This window comes from Pelmatolapia mariae, linkage group LG14 (assembly GCF_036321145.2).
Source record: "Pelmatolapia mariae isolate MD_Pm_ZW linkage group LG14, Pm_UMD_F_2, whole genome shotgun sequence".
Lineage (NCBI taxonomy): Eukaryota > Metazoa > Chordata > Actinopteri > Cichliformes > Cichlidae > Pelmatolapia > Pelmatolapia mariae.
This window is the reverse complement of record NC_086239.1, coordinates 11,660,997-11,682,780: the sequence shown is the minus strand read 5'-3', so window position 1 is coordinate 11,682,780 and position 21,784 is coordinate 11,660,997. Positions and strand designations below refer to the sequence as shown.

The following is a 21,784-nucleotide window of genomic DNA, read 5'->3' as shown; positions in this document are numbered from 1 at the left end:
AATGGCTGCATGCTCTGCCTTTTGCATTCCCTCTGCTGGCCTTGATTTCACTCACTCTGAGAGAGAGATGGCTGAGCACGATGTCCCTTTGGTTAGTGGAAATTATGCCCAGCTGTTTACTTACATGACATAAATTGAAAAAATGAAAGATATGCATTGGAATAAGAATGAATTTTGGACAAGTATGTTAGTCTTTTTTAAAAGTTTGTTTTATTATGACTCATGAAAAGAAATGAAGGAAAAATACTCACCTGTGCTTTTATTTATTTACTATAAATAATAAATAAATAAAAACACGGCAACATTAAAATGAGAATACAAAACCAATAATATTTGGTCCTCCTACAAAGCTGACTCTGGACACATGCAGCATAAAATAAGGCACATTAGATAATAAAGTTGGACGATGCAAAGATTAATGTGGATGAAGTATGGAGTAAATCTGCTTCTGTGTTTGAATCGTAAAGAAGTTGGTAGTTTAATAAAAACCTCAGAGGCCAAGGGCAGTTTTTTGCACACTGCAACCCAACAATATATTTCCGGCTTCCACACACTCTGTCACAGATGGTGCTGGAAAAAAAGCAGCACACAAAACAAAATAACCAATTAGCATTAATCTTAATAACTGACTGACTGTAGCAACTCAGTATAACCATCACAAACTTAATGCTTATTTTTGTGTTTACTACCTTTTTGTGCACTGAGCCATGATACAGCCTTTGCAGCCAGAAGCTCCCACTCGTCCTTTGCATCCATCTTGAAACCATGAAGCCAGATCAGAGCCAGAATGGTGGCCCACACTTCACTGCTGGCCTAGTGTATAGAATCAGCAGTCATGTAGTTAAATATTAAATTAAGTGAGGCAGCAAGCAGATGTTCGTTAACATGAGTGTGCCATTTTGAAAATTCACTTTTAAAACCATTTTGATGAATACGTTACAAACACCCACTATTACTGTATCTTATTATTCTTTTTAATAACCCACCTTTTCAGGCTTTGACTTTTCCACCTCCTCGTTGGTCTTTCCCAGTGCAGCAGCCAGAGCTGGATCAAGCAGCCAGCAGCCAGACGCCTTCTGGAGGGAGACTAACTGCAGCAAAGGGTCTCTGGGTGGCTTCTTAGCAGGCTTAAATTCTTCATCCGGCAGTGCTAAAGGGGAAATTTAAATACAAGTGCATTCATAAAGGTTTTTTTATGCTGATCACTCTCCTTCTATTTAGTTAATAAAATCATCTTAATTGGGGGGAATTAACAGAGCCATATTTTAGAACAAGAGTTTAGTTAATTAAGAAAATAGTTCCATTGATTTGGTTAGCACCCACATGTTGCAATATTTTTATCCTCACATACAAGGTGTTGAATAATCGAGCTCCACCTTATCTTAAAGACTTTGTAGTGTCGTATCAGCCGCTCTCTGACTGAGCTGTACTTGTGTTTAACTCCTGTGGAACCAGCTCCCAGTTTGGATTTGGGTGACAGACACCCTCTGTTCTTTTAAGACTATGTTTAAAACTTCCCTTCTTGATAAAGCATATAGTTAGGGCTGGATCAGGTGACCCTAATTCCTTCCTTAGTTATGCTTCAATATGTCTAGACTGCTGGGAGATTCCCATGATGCATTGAGTATTTCTTTTTCAGTCACCTTCTTCACTCCCTATGTGTTTATACACCTCTCTGCATTGAATTATTCTTCCTCTCTGGCTCTCTTCCACAGTGTGTCCTTGTCCTGTCTTCCTACCCTCATCCCAACCCCTCGCAGCAGATGGCCGCCCCTCCCTGAGCTTGGTTCTGCTGGAGATTTCTTCCTGCTAAAAGGGAGTTTTTCTTCCCACAGTCACCAAAGCGCTTGCTCATAGGGGGTCATATGATTGTTGGATTTCTCTCATTTTTGTATTACTGTATACAAAAGATATTTTATGAATTTCACCAGGTTCTGTACTAGGACCAATACTTCTTATGTTACACCTGTTTAGGCAGTATTATTAGAAAACACTGCATACATTTGCATTGCTTTGCAGATGACTCTCAACTTTATATACCCATGAAACCAGATGACACAAAACTACAGCAATGTCATAAAGATATTAAGGTCTAGATGACTTTTAATGTCCAACTAAAGATAAACGTGTCTATCTAAAGCAAAGAAGTCAAAACAGATACCTCTGTAACTGCACGTGCCTTTGAATAAACCAAAGCCTCCATCATCATCAGACTCTTTTTCAAAGGAAATTCAACAGTGAGCACACACACTTGAAGTTGTAATCAAAAATAAAACATTTTTCACTCATTGCACACTGATTGTAGTAGCATGCTCAACACTTAATTCAAACAAAATGTAAACCTTTCTTTATTAAAAATTTTAAAGTTAAAATTAATTGTAGAAAAATCAAAATAACACTTGGAAAAGAATCAGTACATATTCAAGTGTGTCCATTTTAAGCAAAGAAGTCAAAACACATACCTTCAGAGTCATCCGTTGCACATTTGTACTGTAAACCTGCTTTTTCAAAGAAAATACAACAGTGAGCACACACACTTATAATTCTACTCCCAATGAAAACACAAGTAAACATTTTTCTTTCATTGCACACAAAATTTAGTAGAAGCTTAACTGATGTGGGATCTCATTTTACTTGTCTGACTGGAATTTGTCAGCATGAGCAAATCATCTGACATTATATACCTCAGACTAACTCGGTCTGTGTCAGCAATCCCAAAACTAACTACCAGGAGACAAAAACCCACCCCAGACTGAAGAAGTGACTTGGATGGGTGATGAAACATTACTCCCACTGAAAACGCTTCATCCAGTGAACTTTACTGTATTTTTCGTAATCTAAAGCGCACTTAAAATAGTTTAATTTTTTCAAAAATTGGCAGTGCGCCTTATAATCCGGTGTGCCTTATGTATGAATTCTGGTTGTGCTTACTGACCTTGAACTGATTTTACATGGCGCTCAAAAATCTGTCAAAATTGTCTTAGTGCGACGTTGGTAAACTACAAAGCCGCACTGCTTGATGGATTGTCGTATGGCTACCGTAGTCAGGAGCCTCGTGGAGTAATCTGGGTCCAAAACTCTGTCCGCTTCAGGTCCTAAAGTCAAACGAACACTGCAGCATCACTGAGAGTTAAAAACTGTCTGAACTCTTTCAACTGTAATAAAATGATCAGCGTTGCTACTTTACCAGGTTTAACAATTAAGTTTAACATCCAGGCATCCATGAAAACAGAATTTATGAAATTTAACTGAGTTATCAGTTAGCAAGAAGTTAGCTTGCTAGTTTCCACCAAAACATGATATACCATTTTCTGGCTGAGAGATTTCTGAAAAAATTAAAACGTACAGCTCTGCTATCACTTCCAACATAAATGAAGACAGAAAACTAAACAGCAGTGACTTTCGTAGGGTTACTGAAGTTGGACTAGCTGGTATATAATGATGTGCTAAGTGATCGCTAGTGACACAGCTATGTTAGCATAATATAAACACAGAATTACTTAATGCACCTTATAATCCGGTTCGCCTTATGGTCCAAAAAATACGTTACTTTCAAGCTCCCAGGCCTCTGGTAGAGGACGCAAGCTTGAAGGACAGACTGCCCGCAGGGGCAAGAGGTGAATTTTTTGTATATTTTGTGCATGTGTATGTGTGTACCTTTACTGAGTTTGTAATGGTAACAAAACTTGTACTCACTACTGTAGGCTTCGAGACAGCAGCAACCTCTCTAAGTATGCTGCAATATGTCTAGACTGCTGAGGGATTCCCATGATACTTCTTCAGTCACCTTTTTCACTTACTATGTGTTTATACACCTCTCTGCATTAAATTATTCTTCCTCTCTGGCTCTCTTCCACAGTGTGTCTTTGTCCTGTCTTCCTACCCTCATCCCAACCCCTCGCAGCAGATGGCCGCCCCTCCCTGAGCTTTGTTCTGCTGGAGATTTCTTCCTGCTAAAAGAGAGTTTTTACTTCCCACAAGGAAAAACGGTATTTTATGAATTTCACCAGGTTCTGTACTAGGACCAATACTTCTTATGTTACACCTGTTTAGGCAGTATTATTAGAAAACACTGCATACATTTGCATTGCTTTGCAGATGACTCTCAACTTTATATACCCATGAAACCAGATGTCAAAAAACTAATTAAACTACAGGAATGTCTTAAAGATATTAAGGTCTAGATGACTTTTAATGTCCAACTAAAGATAAACGTGTCTATCTAAAGCAAAGAAGTCAAAAGAGATACCTCTATAACTGCACGTGTCATCGGGTCCTAGAGAGAATCCTAAATCATCCTCAAAATCTGCTTTTTCAAAGGAAATTCAACAGTGAGCACACACACTTGAAGTTGTAATCAAAATTAATACATTTTTCCCTCATTGGACACTGAATGTAGCATGCTCAACACTTAATTCAAACAAAATGTAAACCTTTCTTTATTAAAAATTTTAAAGTTAAAATTAATTGTAGAAAAATCGAAATTACACTTGGAAAAGAATCAGTACATATTCAAGTGTGTCCATTTAAAGCAAAGAAGTCAAAACAAATACCTTCAGAGTCATCCGTTGCACAATTGTAGTGTAAAACTGTTTTTTCTAAGGAAATACAACAGTGAGCACACACACTTATAATTCTACTCCCAATGAAAACACAAGTAAACATTTTTCTTTCATTGCACACAAAATTTAGTAGAAGCTTAACTGATGTGGGATCTCATTTTACTTGTCTGACTGGAATTTGTCAGCATGAGCAAATCTAACTCAGACTAACTCGGTCTGTATCAGCAATCCCAAAACTAACTACCAGGAGACAAAAAACCCACCCCAGACTGAAGAAGTGACTTGGATGAGTGATGAAACATTACTCCCACTGAAAACGCTTCATCCAGTGAACTTTACTGTATTTTCCGCAATCTAAAGCGCACTTAAAATTGTTTAATTTTTTCAAAAATTGGCATTGCGCCTTATAATCCGGTGTGCCTTATGCAGTGTTGGGACTAACGCGTTATTAAATAACGCATTACAGTAACTACGTTATTATTGTGGTAACGAGCACGGTAACTAGTTATTATGCCAAAACCAGGAACGCTTTACTCGTTACTGGGATTTAGATAGGCTCGTTATTCGTTACTTCGTGTGGTGGCTATCGCGGAGCTTCCACAGAGTCAATAACATTAGCAAGTGGTGGAAGCCAGCAGGTGGATGAAGGAAAAGGGAGGCAAGAGGAGAGACCCGAAGCGGCCGCCGGTCCGAGTGTCAGGTGAACTGAGCTTCAGGTAAGAAGTTATGACCTGCAGTCTATCTGGGTCAGATATTAACCAAGTTTAGGTGGAGTTTATTTTCGTTATGCTGACTTTTTCGTACTGCGTACTAGCTAGCATGACGGAGTTTCTATACAGCTGTGTGGGTGCTATGTTACTGATGTTCAACTTTATTTTGTTCATAAGGTTAATTATTAGAGTTGCCAACCGTCTGGTAAAAAACAGAATCGTCTCGTATTCAGAGAAAATATTACGCGTTTCGTATTGAGGTGAAAGGGAACACAGTTTGTCCGGTACTTCAGCTACAATGAAAAAGACACAAAGCTGGAGCTGCACAGCTGCCTCTTCTTCTGTCATTCTCTCCCCTCCCTCTCCTGTTTCTACTTCAATCATGAAACTGATCAATGATCAGCTGATCGGCTTTTCTCTCTTGTTTGTTTATCGCCCACTTTGCGCCAGAAAGGGGAAACCAGCGGATGTCGCGCTAAACAACAGCAGCACGTTTAAGCTTGATCAGCTGTTGTTAGAATTTATTTAATATTAATTTCTAGTATCAGCTGATGTTTGCTGGAGCCACAGCTGTAAAAGCTACTGGTCATGATATCAGTTTGGTTATCTGGTGAGAGGGAAACATGAAGATGAAACCAGGAGATGTCCTTACTGAGTAATCAGAGTTGAACAGGTGATGGAGAAACAGGTTTACCTTTTAGGTGACATGAATGAGTTGAAGGGAAGTTATGAACTGTTTCTGAGAGACAAACAACACCAGGATCCTTTTTTTATGGAGCTGACAGCTGGTAACTGTGCAGGGGCGGGTCTAGCAAAGTGTTGCCAGGGGGGGCAGGTAGGGCATTAACAGGCAAAGGGGGGCACAAGGAAATACTTTTCTTTCTTATTCTCATTTAAAATGTCTAGCTTTTAAAAAAGAATTATCTGAGTCTTACAACAAACGATTGATAGATTGATACATATATACAATCAGAACAGTGTACATCACTGTCACAACAGTGTTTGTTTTCATTCAAAGGCTTTATGATTTTTCCTATAATGGTGGGCCGGTCTCTAGTCAAAATGCCCGGGACGATTTTTTTGTCCCAGTCCAGCCCTGTATGCAGCTCATCTGCAGTCTGGTGTTACCTACATCTTCCTATTCAGAAGGCAGAATTTCCGAGTTCTGAGTACAATCGAAAGCACCACGACTGCAGTTTTTGTATTGGATGTAAAAAGCGCAACTGACGCTGTGACGTCGGCTAGAATCATGCGGCGGTCAATGACGGTCCAGGCGTGGGATTTCTCTCGTGGAAATGTGCACATTATTTTTTTCCTTTCTATTGGTAGGTGGCACAGTGCACTTGTGTCAAGTAAGCAAGCTAGAAGACTGACACTCTTGCTGGGTATCCAGTTATGGAAGCAACACATTAACAAGAGGATTCTGAGTAAAACCAAAGTTACTTTCCCTAGTAACTAGTTACTCTGAAAGTAACGAGTAACTTGAAGTAACTGAGTTACTTTTCACAGAAGTAACTAGTAATGTAACTAAGTTACTAATTTAAAGTAACTTACCCAACACTGGCCTTATGTATGAATTCTGGTTGTGCTTACTGACCTTGAACTGATTTTACATGGCGCTCAAAAATCTGCCAAAAATGTCTTAGTGCAACGTTGATAAGCTACAAAGCCGCACTGCTTGATGGATTGTCGTAGCATTATGGCTACCGTAGTCAGGAGCCTCGTGGAGTAATCTGTGTCCAAAACTCTGTCCGCTTCAGGTCCTAAAGTCAAACGAACACTGCAGCATCACTGAGACTTAAAAACTGTCTGAATTCTTTCAACTGTAATAAAATGATCAGCGTTGCTGCTTTACCAGGTTTAACAATTAAGTTTAACATCCAGGCATCTATGAAAACAGAATTTATGAAATTTAACTGAGTTATCAGTTAGCAAGAAGTTAGCTTGCTAGTTTCCACCTAAACATGATATACCATTTTCTGACTGAGAGATTTCTGAAACATTTAAACGTACAGCCCTGCTATCACTTCCAACATAAATGAAGACAGAAAACTAAACAGCAGTGACTTTCGTAGGGTTACTGAAGTTGGACTAGCTGGTATACAGTGATGGGAATAACGGCGTTACAAGTAACGGTGTTACTAACGGCGTTACTTTTTTCAGTAACGAGTAATCTAACTAATTACTATTCCTATCGTTACAACGCCGTTACAGTTACTAACAAGGAAACACGGTCCGTTACTATTTTTCAACAAACAGACGGTTGAAGCTGTGTTCAGCTTACCGCATCTTATATCAGTAGCACGGAAGTAGCTGACTATGTAAGTAATCTGGGCGCTACAGCTTTAAGCAGCTGCGCGCTCCCGCGGACGCGAAAATCACGATCACTTTTTGCACAACACCTGGAGCTAAGGGGGCAAAACAATCGCATGAGTGCTGCTGTTTGACTGAGGAAGAATAAAGTAGTCATGGTAAGCTAATCACACGACCACTTAAAGACAAAGCAACAAGGTGATATATACCAGTTTTTAAATTGTGTCGATAGGCCACATAAAACCAGAGTCATGATAAACAATATATACGCGGCGTTTTTTCCTCAATAGTTTCGTCACGTTTACTGTCTAAGGACAGCACTAGCAAGCACTCTCTGCTTATGACCAAAACAAACAAAAAAACAGCGGAAGTTTTAGGAGTGACGGCGAGAGAGAGAGAGAGCAGAGAAAGAGAGAGAGCGAGTTTTGAGATGTGAGAGATTTGTGACGTTTAGCGTGTTTGGAGTGTGTAGTTAATGTGTTGTCTTGTGTAGTTAGTGTGTAGTGTTGTGGATATAGTTTTGTGTTGTGTGTCAGAACAATAAGGTGACTGCTGTCTCCAGGTAGAAACAGGAGTGATACACCTGCTGCTGTCAGACCTGCAGGTATCAGGCTGTGATGTTCTCCTTTATAGTGGACAGAAATATTTGGAGTGGCACAAATAATTTGTGTGGCATCTTATTGAATGCAGAACAGCTGATTGTTCTGTAAATAGTTTGAAATGGTTATTTTAAAAAAGGGTAAAAGTAAACTTGTGCATAGGATTTTAAAATTGACAATTTATATTTGCATTTAAAGTTATGAAATATGATTCATTAAAGATGTTTGTGGTTGTTACAGTAAAAAATATAACTTTTTCTACTCTGATTTTATGGTTTTTGTCTGATTTTAGATCAATTGTGTTAATACAGTATGTCAAAATGAAAACATGACTGTACATTCAGACACGTGAGGTTGTGCTGAAAAGGATGATACCAAACAAGGCAAAGTAAATAGTTTTTAAAGGTAAAATGTGGAGGGAAAATCAAAAGTAGTTAAAATGGCCAGTTATACCCTGGACCCCAGAGGGTTAAACTTTTTTTTTAAAGTAATGCAATAGTTACTGTTCAAGTAATTAATTACTTTTAGGATATTGTAACTCAGTTACTAACTCAGTTACTTTTTTGAAGAAGTAACTAGTAACTATAATTGAATTACTTTTTCAAAGTAACTTGCCCAACACTGCTGGTATATAATGATGTGCTAAGTGATCGCTAGTGACACAGCTATGTTAGCATAATATAAACACAGAATTACTTAATGCACCTTATAATCCGGTTCGCCTTATGGTCCAAAAAATACGTTACTTTCAAGCTCCCAGGCCTCTGGTAGAGGACGCAAGCTTGAAGGACAGACTGCCCGCAGGGGCAAGAGGTGAATTTTTTGTATATTTTGTGCATGTGTATGTGTGTACCTTTACTGAGTTTGTAATGGTAACAAAACTTGTACTCACTACTGTAGGCTTCGAGACAGCAGCAACCTCTCTAAGTATGCTGCAATATGTCTAGACTGCTGAGGGATTCCCATGATACTTCTTCAGTCACCTTTTTCACTCCCTATGTGTTTATACACCTCTCTGCATTAAATTATTCTTCCTCTCTGGCTCTCTTCCACAGTGTGTCTTTGTCCTGTCTTCCTACCCTCATCCCAACCCCTCGCAGCAGATGGCCGCCCCTCCCTGAGCTTTGTTCTGCTGGAGATTTCTTCCTGCTAAAAGGGAGTTTTTCCTTCCCACAAGGAAAAACGGTATTTTATGAATTTCACCAGGTTCTGTACTAGGACCAATACTTCTTATGTTACACCTGTTTAGGCAGTATTATTAGAAAACACTGCATACATTTGCATTGCTTTGCAGATGACTCTCAACTTTACAGGTCCTTCTCAAAAAATTAGCATATTGTGATAAAGTTCATTATTTCCTGTAATGTACTGATAAACATTAGACTTTCATATATTTTACATTCATTACACACAACTGAAGTAGTTCAAGCCTTTCATTGTTTTAATATTGATGATTTTGGCATACATAACTCATGAAAACCCAAAATTCCTGTCTCAAAAAATTAGCATATTTCATCTGACCAATAAAAGAAAAGTGTTTGTAATACCAAAAAGTCAACCTTCAAATAATTATGTTCAGTTATGCACTCAATACTTGGTCGGGAATCCTTTTGCAGAAATGACTGCTTCAGAGCGGCGTGGCATGGAGGCAATCAGCCTGTGGCACTGCTGAGGTGTTATGGAGGCCCAGGATGCTTCGATAGCGGCCTTAAGCTCATCCAGAGTGTTGGGTCTTGCGTCTCTCAACTTTCTCTTCACAATATCCCACAGATTCTCTATGGGGTTCAGGTCAGGAGAGTTGGCAGGCCAATTGAGCACAGTAATACCATGGTCAGTAAACCATTTACCAGTGGTTTTTGGCACTGTGAGCAGGTGCCAGGTTGTGCTGAAAAATGAAATCTTCATCTCCATAAAGCTTTTCAGCAGATGGAAGCATGAAGTGCTCCAAAATATCCTGATAGCTAGCTGCATTGACCCTGCCCTTGATAAAACACAGTGGACCAACACCGGCAGCTGACATGGCACCCCAGACCATCACTCACTGTGGGTACTTGACACTGGACTTCAGGCATTTTGGCATTTCCCTCTCCCCAGTCTTCCTCCAGACTCTGGCACCTTGATTTCCGAATGACATGCAAAAGTTGCTTTCATCCGAAAAAAGTACTTTGGACCACTGAGCAACAGTCCAGTGCTGCTTCTCTGTAGCCCAGGTCAGGCGCTTCTGCCGCTGTTTCTGGTTCAAAAGTGGCTTGACCTGGGGAATGCGGCACCTGTAGCCCATTTCCTGCACACGCCTGTACACGGTGGCTCTGGATGTTTCTACTCCAGACTCAGTCCACTTCTTCCGCAGGTCCCCCAAGGTCTGGAATCGGTTCTTCTCCACAATCTTCCTCAGGGTCCGGTCACCTCTTCTCGTTGTGCAGCGTTTTCTGCCACACTTTTTCCTTCCCACAGACTTCCCACTGAGGTGCCTTGATACAGCACTCTGGGAACAGCCTATTCGTTCAGGAATTTCTTTCTGTGTCTTACCCTCTTGCTTGAGGGTGTCAATGATGGCCTTCTGGACAGCAGTCAGGTCGGCAGTCTTACCCATGATTGCGGTTTTGAGTAATGAACCAGGCTGGGAGTTTTTAAAAGACTCAGGAATCTTTTGCAGGTGTTTAGAGTTAATTCGTTGATTCAGATGGTTAGGTTAATAGCTCGTTTAGAGAACCTTTTCATGATATGCTAATTATTTGAGATAGGAATTTTGGGTTTTCATGAGTTATGTATGCCACAATCATCAATATTAAAACAATGAAAGGCTTGAACTACTTCAGTTGTGTGTAATGAATCTAAAATATATGAAAGTCTAATGTTTATCAGTACATTACAGGAAATAATGAACTTTATCACAATATGCAAATTTTTTGAGAAGGACCTGTATATACCCATGAAACCAGATGACACAAAACTAATTAAACTACAGGAATGTCTTAAAGATATTAAGGTCTAGATGACTTTTAATGTCCAACTAAAGATAAACGTGTCTATCTAAAGCAAAGAAGTCAAAACAGATACCTCTGTAACTGCACGTGCCTTCGAATAAACCAAAGCCTCCATCATCATCAGACTCTTTTTCAAAGGAAATTCAACAGTGAGCACACACACTTGAAGTTGTAATCAAAATTAATACATTTTTCCCTCATTGCACACTGAATGTAGTAGCATGCTCAACACTTAATTCAAACAAAATGTAAACCTTTCTTTATTAAAAATTTTAAAGTTAAAATTAATTGTAGAAAAATCGAAATTACACTTGGAAAAGAATCAGTACATATTCAAGTGTGTCCATTTAAAGCAAAGAAGTCAAAACAAATACCTTCAGAGTCATCCGCTGCACAATTGTAGTGTAAACCTGCTTTTTCAAAGGAAATACAACAGTGAGCACACACACTTATAATTCTACTCCCAATGAAAACACAAGTAAACATTTTTCTTTCATTGCACACAAAATTTAGTAGAAGCTTAACTGATGTGGGATCTCATTTTACTTGTCTGACTGGAATTTGTCAGCATGAGCAAATCATCTGACATTATATAACTCAGACTAACTCGGTCTGTGTCAGCAATCCCAAAACTAACTACCAGGAGACAAAAACCCACCCCAGACTGAAGAAGTGACTTAGGTGAGTGATGAAACATTACTCCCACTGAAAACACTTCATTCAGTGAACTTTACTGTATTTTCCACAATCTAACGCGCACTTAAAATCTTTTAATTTTTTCGAAAATTGGCAGTGCGCCTTATAATCCGGCGTGCCTTATGTATGAATTCTGGTTGTGCTTACTGACCTTGAACTGATTTTACATGGCGCTCAAAAATCTGTCAAAAATGTCTCAGTGCGACGTTGGTAAACTACAAAGCCGCACTGCTTGATGGATTGTCGTAGCATTACGGCTACCGTAGTCAGGAGCCTCATGGAGTAATCTGTGTCCAAAACTCTGTCCGCTTCAGGTCCTAAAGTCAAACGAACACTGCAGCATCACTGAGAGTTAAAAACTGTCTGAACTCTTTCATCTTTAATACAATGATCAGCGTTGCTGCTTTACCAGGTGTAACAGTTAAGTTAAACATCCAGGCATCTATGAAAACAGAATTTATTAAATTTAACTGAGTTAGAAGTTAGCAAGAAGTTAGCTTGCTAGTTTCCACTAAAACATGATATACCATTTTCTGACAGATTTCTGAAAAATGTAAACGTACAGCTCTGCTATCACTTCCAACATAAATGAAGACAGAAAACTAAACAGCAGTGACTTTCGTAGGGTTACTGAAGTTGGACTAGCTGGTACATAATGATGTGCTAAGTGATCGCTAGTGACGCAGCTATGTTAGCATAATATAAAGCTGGAGGATGAACGCTAACCTTTTTCCACTCGATAAAAGTTAACGTGAGGGTTAGGGACAAATGTAATCAAATGGCAGGATGCTGAAAACGGACCAAACTTCAGTCAGGAGAACAACAGACATAATCGATCCACAATAGTCATTGTGGATCGATTATCTCAGTCATCAATGATCATCTTAGTCACGATCATCTTCATCATTAATATACTGCAACATGGGAATAGAGCAGGAGCGAGAGAACTTAACATTAATGAATCAATGGTATGGAAGTGGAGGAAGCAAGAAGAATGAGTTGAGTAAAATTTGACGTATCTGACTGTTTTGTTTTGCTTAATGCGCCTTATAATCCGGTTCGCCTTATGGTCCGAAAAATACGGTACTTTCAAGCTCCCAGGCCTCTGGTAGAGGACGCAAGCCTGAAGGACAGACTGCCCGCAGGGGCAAGAGGTGAATTTTTTGTATATTTTGTGTGTGTGTGTTTACTCTTACTGAGTTTGTAATGGTAACAAAATTTGTACTCACTGCTGTAGGCCTCGAGACAGCAGCAACCTGCAATAGGTCTAGGCTGCTGGGGGATTCCCATGATACTTCTTCAGTCACCTTTTTCACTCCCTATGTGTTTATACACCTCTGTGCGTTTAATTATTCTTCCTCTCTGGCTCTCTTCCACAGTGTGTCTTTGTCCTGTCTTCCTACTCTCATCCCAACCCCTCGCAGCAGATGGCCGCCCCTCCCTGAGCTTGGTTCTGTTGGAGATTTCTTCCTCTTAAAAGGGAGTTTTTCCTTCCCACAGTCACCAAAGCACTTGCTCATAGGGGGTCATATGATTGTCGGATTTCTCTCATTTTTTGTATTATTGTATACATAAGGTATTTTAAAAAGTGCACTGAAGTGGTTTGAGTCATATGTATCTAATAGTCTCTAATTTGTCCTGATAACTAATTATTCTTCTTCACACACACACGCACACACACACACACACACAAACACACACCTGTGTTTGTAGAAGTACTCGTACTGTGATTGCAAAGGTAACAAACCTTGTACAGGGGTAGCAGCACATCTCATTAGACCGGCCGCTAATAAGATGAGATAAGATAAGATAAGATAAGATAAGAATGCCCCAAGAACCATATGAAGTAGATAGGATTGCTAATTATTCTTGTTACTTGGAATGTCTCGGTGCAGAAGAGGTCCTTGAATCTCCTTGTTGTTCTCTTTATTGACAACAATGAAAGCAGTGAAAGAACTGCTCACTCCCGATTGGACACTCAGCTGCACCACCTTCTTTTTTACTTCTTCTTTTTCCTGATTGTTTTCTGCTTCCATCTCTAGCAAGGAAATAAGAGTCCGAGCAGCTAACCTGTGGACTATTAAGCTACAGACAAGAGAAAATATTGGTATGGTGACATGGTCACATTTACCATGTTTTAGATCATACAGACATATAAAGTAAACTTTTGTAAAGTAAATATGTAATTGTACCAGTAGATTAACAGCTCATTTACCCAGAGTCCTCTGCAGGTCTGAGACTGAAGTGCAGCTGGTTCTCAGAGCGATGACCTGCCAGGCTGTACTTCAGCGTCACACAGCCCTCTGCTGCCTCTGAGCTCTGACACAGAATTACAGTGTTAGAAGTCATGTCAATTACTGTCATCAAATACCTAAACAACAACATGAGAGGCTGCTGCTCCTACCTGTCCAGTGAGCTGGGCATAAATTAATGACCTTTGACCCTGGAAAAGGGTTGTGATTGGTGGAGAGAGGACAGTGACAGACACTTCCTTTGGTAAATCCCATGTGACTGAGATGTCGACCACAGTCGGCTGCAGAGCAAATCGCAGCGACTGCATCACCTGATGAGTATAACAACCAAAATCGTATCTTCTTTCCAAATTAAAAAAAAAAAAAAAAACACTAATATTTTTTTAACTGTAATTGTTATGTCTCATTGTCTTACTTTTGGTTGCATCCTGTCAGTCCCTGTGATGAACTGAGCGTGACCTCCTCCTTCCTTGGCCATCCCATTGATGAGAGCAGAGCTGGCCCCTTCCCCAATCCCAAAGGAGAAACACCTGCAATACAACAGCTGTTTTTAAAACACAGGTTTGGAACGCAGCAAATGTCATCATCATTTTCTTGTTTTACCTGTGGAAACCTGAATTCTTCTTCACCAGATCGATCACTTCTTTGGTGTTCCCCACCTCTCCATCAGTAAAGACAAACAGCTAGAGAGGAGAGTTTACACACAGTTTTTCATCTACACAAGCAAAAACTCAATTTTTTGACAGGTATACAAGTATGCTGTCAGTAAACTGTTTTAACAAGTAAAAAAATGAAAATTAGAAAAACAATAAGCTTTAAGGCAGAGTGAGAGGAACAGTAGGAGCCACTCAACAGATCAACTCATGTATAATTAGCAGATTATATGAGACTGATACAGGGCTTGGTTCATGGTCAACTTACATGTTGGAGTAATGAATGATAAAAAAGGAAGTACTAAAGGATGACATCATTAAGGCATGTGTGTGTCTGAGTTACCTGTTTAGGCTGAGTGGGAATGCAGGGCTGGCTGTAAATATGTTTGAGGGGCTCCAGGATCTCTGTTCCTCCAAGATCAGCCTCCATCTGCTCAACTTTCTTCAGAGCCTCCTCCATGGTCTTCTCACCATACTCTACACTCTTACTGCCATGACAAACACACAAGTGAGATCAAACATAACCTGGAGTTTTGCAGAATCATCCAAAGGCAACATGTTCTCTAACAGCAGGGAAGATATCTTATTACACATTTACAGTAAAAAGTGACAGGAAAGTGATATCACGGAGATCATATGAATACAACTCACGGGAAGATGTGTTCATATCTGGACCCAAAACTGTAAATGTTGAAATAGCAGCCCATTGGTAAGCTCTTCAATAGGAGCAGCAGAGTTTCCTGAAGGGAAGAGAGAAAAGATGGTGAGGCCACTGTGTGAGAGGAACAATTTGAGGAAATATTTTGTAACTCTAACACCACATCATAAATACCCTGGCACTGCTGATCCGAGTATTACTCATGCTTCCAGATCGATCCACTAAGAACACAAACTCTCCACATGAAGCCATTGAAGACATCACAGACTGGGGGAACTCAGGGTACAGACTCACCATCACCACTGGATCACCCATCAGAGAGTCTGAAAAATAAGAGACAGAAAAAATGTTAAACAACTGCGCCTTTCAGTGTTTATTCAAACACGTTTAACTCCTGATTTGAAGAGTAAAGGTAATTAAATTTTGCAAATCATCAATTTCACTCACCCGGCTCAGCAGAGGCCTGTCCTGCCTCCACCACAGCAGTGGGCTGGTGGGCGTCTTTGTAATAAATCAGCAGTTCAACATCTCTGTCAAACTTGTGTCCTGCAGCCAGCTTGACCTGCACACCACAAACACATTCATATTTAGTCCTCAGTAATAAGTAACAACCACACACAGCAGACACATCAGCACTCTACCTACCGTGGCCTGGGTTTGATCAGTGTTGAGGTACTGCAGAGGGTCCAGGGAACAGTTGGACTCTACTTTAGAGACTGGACGAGGAGAGGACACTCGGGCAGAAAAAGACAGACTGTAGGGCACCAGAGAGGCTGGAACAGACATTACCTGGACACCTGCACCTTCACTACCTGTACACAACATCAGGTTCGAAATGCTGTAATTATTGAAGCCTTATACACTCAAATCATTTAGGCTGTAAAGAGTCTCTGGTCCACATGATGGAAAATAAGCATTTTGCTCAGGAAAAACAAAACAATTTTACAGCTGTTTTAATTCAAAACAACGAAAAAAGTGACAGAAAAGGAATAAGTTGACTTTTCTGACCGACGGATGGTAAAATGAACCATATCGGTATGTTGAGGAAAACCTACCATCATTTTTTCGCCTATTCCTTCTTTAAAAAAAAACAACTTTTAGGGTGATATCAAATTTAATGTCAGCGAGAATTAATGAATGTTAAGTATATAAAACTTTTTATGATCTAACTTTTGGGAAAAAAAAGGATACTCCATGTAAAAATTTCTATTTAGTTTAAACCATTTACTGATATAAAATCATGACGAGAGGGAGAGTCTGTGTTTGCACACTGCATCAACCTACTTCAAAAAAAGTTTATAATCTGACAAATGCAGTCCTGTGAAAACTAAACACACCAGTCCCAACAAGTATTTATGAGGTGTTTGTGCTGATACGTTGGGGTTGATTTTCTCTGATTGTGATGCTATGCATTATGGTCAAATATCTCCAGTTTTGGGTTTGTTTTTCAGAAGGGCATCGTTCTAGAAGTCTTGTAATTGGTTCAGGTGCAACTTTGAAAACATAAGCCATGCTGCCAATTTCTTTTTGAGACAAGAAGTTTTCTCCTGCAACCCCTACAAAAGAAGCCACACTTGTTCAGTTTTATTCTAATACCTCGAAATCTAACATTTGATATGCTAGCTGAGGCCTGTAGAGTCTGAGATACAGCTTTTGGGCTTTTTGCAATTTCTCTGAGGATGCTCTACTTAAGTTTTTCACTGGACTGAAACATTTCTTTTTCACAGCTTTTTATATTTGGCAATCACAATGTGATGAGAAGTGAATCCTTTTTCTTGCAGAAAATCAAGTTGAAACTTAACCTAATTATCTTCCAGATCTTTCTCATTGTATGTGTTTTCCTCTATGTGGCAACAGTTGCATATCTGGTTCTGCATTCGCGCCTTGCAGCAACCGGCAAAATTGGAAGATGTTTTTTTTTTTTTTAACATTTTGTGTTCTGTCAGTGGTGTGAAGGTTGGAAGGTGGTTCAAGACTTTCACCGATATAGTTGAAGTATTTCTGGTCCAAGTGTTCTGAAGTTGTCCTACCCTGAGGTTGGTATCGAGGGTTGATCACAGCAGGCAGACAGAACCTCAGACCATCATCAGCCTGCACAGCCAGCTCAGTGACGTACTCCAACCTGATGGAGGCGCTCTCTCCTGGAGGCAGACTGCCCACACGCAGAGAGAATATATCTGGACTCTCATCACTCTCCTCCAATAGGAAGGCCTGCTGACCGGAGCTCAGAGCATCATCATACTCCTCACGAGCCTGAAGCACAGGTGACACATGTCAGTGACATTCACTGTGTTTATTTTGAATTTCACTTATAATCAGGTTATATTTACTGTCCAGCTCACCTTCTGTTTCTCCTTCACCTCAGCTACAATCTGTGTCTGTCCAATCTGAGCACTGAAATGACAGACAGCAGCATCTCCAGGCACAGGGAAGACAAAAACAGCCTCTAATGGTTTGTCCTCCTTGTTCTCATAGTTCAGAGTGGAGACCACTGTAGCCACATGGTCCCTCACCTCCAGCTCCACCTCAATGCTCTTCAGAGGAACTGATAGAAAAATAATATTAGAATAAATACAAACCATACATCATGTTGTTATTATGTGCCATTACAACAAAATAAAATCTACATTTGAAGATTTTTTTAATGGATTTCTTCTCCATCAGTACCTGGTTCCTTCTGAAGAGTTAGCAGACCACAGCAATCCATTATCTTACCTGTAAAACAAGAACACTTAATACTGAAACTATACATTTTACACTTTACAAATAGGGAACATTCAAAACATATAGCCCCAGTCAGAGATAAGAGGTATGTCGACCGTGGGAATAAACGTTCTCCGTTAACTACTTTCTTTTTTAGGCTCTGTGCCTAAAAAAAACATTTAGTAAATAAAAGAACCACTGTAAACATGGCGCTTCTGGTCGATTTTTAACCGAAACTCGGAACACAAATTGCTCCTGACCGATTTATGTTTTGAGTACAAGTTACTTTGGTGATGTAAGCAGCTAAAAAGGGAGTCACTGTCGGGAACAGCTCGCTGACGCATTAATCAGGGTTTTTTGTACAGGCCTCGGGTTTTGTTGCAGTCTTGTTAATTATTATAACCAGCCAAGCGTCCCTCTGACCGTGACTTTCACTTTCACATTAAAACATGCCGTCTGTTGTATAACGCTGTGGACTTTCTCTACTGCATGACAGTATACACACATAAACAGTTAGTGCGGAACGTCTGTGTGACAGCACCCACGTGACAGCGATAAGCTTTCAGGTTTTCCTGTCAGTCGAGCTGCTTAAATAAGGGACAGACTTACCTCAAAGAATGGACTGATGTTTCCGGTACAGTTTTACTGCAGCTCCCCTCCTCTAAATATGTGAAGAATGGTGTTAAACCACGTAATGTTTTCGCTAACAACACTCACCTAACTGAAACAAGACTGCCACGTATGCTCGATTTTCTTGTACGAGAGCACCCAGTGGCGTAGTGATGTGTCGGTCGCGAACGAAACGGCTGTTAGAGCCGCCTCTTTGAAGTGAACGACGCGAGCCGACTCCTTATTGGGAGTCGTGGTTTTTTTTTTTCCTTCTCTCACCCTCTCTCAAACACTTTTTTTCCGCTTCACTCAGCATGCGAGCCTTGTGCTTTGCGCTGGGAAGAGGGGGGAGGGGCGGCAATAGCACAGAGAGAAAGAGAGCCACGGACAACAACGTCACATTAGAAAGGTATAGTGATCATCCACAAGTATTTTCAGTTGCGGATGATAAAGGATACAGAAAGTTTATTCATGCAAGCCTATATGACAGAGAATGTGCATCTTCTTTTTGTTTTCATATTTTAATTTATATTTAATTGTGTTATGGTTTGCAGTGTTTTGTGTTGTTTCATTTTAAATTTGTTTAAAAGGAACCAGCTGAAAAATTTAAATAGTTAAAAGTTGAAATGTAAATAGTTGGTTTTTGTATTATATGATTTATTTATTACATTTTATGTGGAATGAATAAATAAAAGTATATTTACGGTGGCCCCTAGAGACAAAGCACATACAAACTCCAAAACACGTACGAACTCCAAAACACGCACAAACACCGAAGCACGTACAAACTCCATAGCAATTGTGTAATTTAAGTGATCTAGGTAGCTCTGTTTTGTTTGTACATGCTTCGGAGTTTGTATATGCTTTGGAGTTTGTACGTGCTTTGTCTCTAGGGGCCACCGTATCTATTTATATATAAACATATATAAATAACCACGTTTTTTTTTTTTTTACATTAGTAATTCCTTTTGTGCATAATTTTATATTGTTGTTAATAATAAATTAATTAAAGCAACAAAACAACCTGGAGAGTGGGTTGGGATCCGAAAGAGCCGGCGCTCTTTAGTGAGGCGAGCCGAAAGAGCCGGTTCTCTAGAAAGAGCCGGAAATCCCATCACTACTTGCCACACAGGGAGGAGGGCGGCGGGGGATTCTCTGGCTGACTGGAGCAGCATCTAATAACCAGGGCCCTGTTTCAGAAAGCCGGTTTAGAAAACTCAGAGTTAAAAATGATACTCAGGGTTGAGTAACCCCGAACTGTCCAACTCGGAATATTCGGTTTCAGAAAGGCTGATAAGAATTAGTTCAATCAACCCGGAGTTGCTTTAACCCCAAGTTAAGCGCGCGCACGAGGATACATAAAGCCCTGATTAGTGGAGCACAGATTAAGCGAGTCACCATGGAGACGGAGGGAAAGAAGGCGCGGTCAATGTATTTTACAGCGCTTGAGGCCGAAATTCTGATGGCAGCATATGCCGACAACATGCATATTTTGCGGAAAAAAAGTAACACAGCCTCAGCTGCAAAAGAAAGGGAGCATGCATGGCAAAACATAGCCGACAGAGTCAATGCGTGAGTGTTAATTTAAACATTGATCTAGGGATTTCCACCCATTTAACACGTTATTTTATTATATTTCATTTTATTTTTTATTTTATACATTTTATTTTGTGATGTGATGTGAGCGCAGGTGCAACCCAACAGGCCCCAAACGTTCCTGGCAGCAAGTAAAAATGAAATATAAAAACATAGTCCAAACAGGTAAGGTGTAATTGTATTATGAGCCATACTGCTTGGTCTGTTTGTCCTATGTAAATCAATTGCAGTTAGAGGCTGCATTAATTTTCTTTCTGTAAGCACTTATTGAAATTATCTGAGCACATTACAAGTACATATTTGCATACTCTGTATGCTCAAATGTGGCCCGTTATAGCCAACAGAAAAAAAGCGGAGGCCCGAAAAACAGGTGGGGGTCCTCCACCACCACCACTCACAGAGGCGGAGCAGTTGGCCCTCAGCCAAAACAGTGGGCGCCCTGTGGCTGAAGGCATCTCTGCGGGGACATCCTCTGAGTCAATAACCCCGCAAGACACAAGTGCCTACATAAGAGGTAAATTCAAAATAATACATGATGTGCATACATCCTTTTGTCACAGTCACCTTTGCAGTGCTACTCATTCATTTGATAAACTCTTTACCATAATGAATTATTTTGTAGTGAAGTTATCTTCCTACTGATTTTGCCTTCCCTTAGTCTTGGTTGTCTTTGAGAGCATAATGACAATGAAGTGTAAGGTGATTGGTATATGTTTGTTAATTGCCATTTGGTTCCTTGTAAGTTATAAGTGACCTGTATAAACCTCATATTCTATCAGTTGATGGTGATGGTGTACTGCATCTGGTGCAGCCTCCTGTTGAGCCAGACCAACATGCAGTTGTGAGTACTCTTAATACTCCACAGATTAAATGAGTTTACAGTACAACAGCAATGTTGTTAATTTCATTACTACAGGAAATTGAAGAAACATTGACAGCTGTTACAGAGGAGGAAGCAACAGAGACACTTTATGAGGTTTACATCTTACAATGGAAAATATAACAATTGAATAAAATGTGGTACTATAATAAAACCATGGACTTTCTATGTCTCTAACAGAGTGATGATGGAAATGCAGAGGAAGAGGGTCCAGCCACTTCTCCAACAAACCTTTCCTCAGTAAGATGTTCAGCACTGATTTACAACCAACCTAAGTAGGCATGTACTATGAATGTCAATGCTATTTCCTGTGTTTCCATAGCTCCCTGTAAAGCAGCTGTATAGGAAATACTTGATCAAGAAAATAGAAAAATGCAACTTGGAAATGGAACACTTCAAGCAGCAGATCCAAAAGACCAAGATTGAGATTTTACTGCTGGAACATCAGTTAAGGGTGGGTGAAGTGGTCAGAGATGGACGAATTATTTCAGTGTTTGAACAACATACTAATATACTTATTAATACTTTGTGTACAGGAAATACAGGCGACCAATAAAGCCAGTTGA

At 39.9% G+C, this 21,784-nt stretch overlaps 2 protein-coding genes across 6 annotated transcripts; one reads left to right on the top strand and one right to left on the bottom strand.

The window, feature by feature from the left end:
* Window positions 1-200: 200 nt before the first annotated feature.
* LOC134640915 (von Willebrand factor A domain-containing protein 5A-like) lies at window positions 201-18,914 on the bottom strand. 5 transcript variants are annotated; one of them, XM_063493002.1, is made up of 24 exons: window positions 18,743-18,914; window positions 18,098-18,145; window positions 17,773-17,975; window positions 17,461-17,683; window positions 16,076-16,242; window positions 15,878-15,992; window positions 15,605-15,753; window positions 15,424-15,512; window positions 15,116-15,260; window positions 14,723-14,802; window positions 14,535-14,649; window positions 14,272-14,430; window positions 14,083-14,186; window positions 13,744-13,952; window positions 13,615-13,653; window positions 11,546-11,584; window positions 11,245-11,298; window positions 4,554-4,598; window positions 4,250-4,306; window positions 2,463-2,501; window positions 2,162-2,215; window positions 987-1,150; window positions 690-813; window positions 201-570 (listed from the first exon to the last, which is right to left on the bottom strand). In XM_063493002.1, exons 2-24 carry the CDS (start codon window positions 18,135-18,137, stop codon window positions 491-493), a joined length of 2,493 nt encoding a protein of 830 aa, XP_063349072.1. In that variant the 5' UTR covers window positions 18,138-18,145; window positions 18,743-18,914; the 3' UTR covers window positions 201-490. The 5 variants fall into 5 exon arrangements, with proteins under 5 accessions (XP_063349072.1, XP_063349074.1, XP_063349073.1 ...); XM_063493004.1 differs by having other exon boundaries at window positions 2,463-2,498; XM_063493003.1 differs by having other exon boundaries at window positions 11,546-11,581.
* Window positions 18,915-20,089: 1,175 nt separating this feature from the next.
* Window positions 20,090-21,774, top strand: LOC134641628 (uncharacterized). The gene is made up of 6 exons (XM_063494119.1): window positions 20,090-20,503; window positions 20,676-20,852; window positions 21,118-21,179; window positions 21,255-21,314; window positions 21,399-21,458; window positions 21,541-21,774. The coding sequence occupies exons 1-6, from the start codon at window positions 20,476-20,478 to the stop codon at window positions 21,772-21,774; spliced, it is 621 nt and encodes a 206-aa protein (XP_063350189.1). The 5' UTR covers window positions 20,090-20,475.
* The last annotated feature ends 10 nt before the right edge of the window (window positions 21,775-21,784 follow it).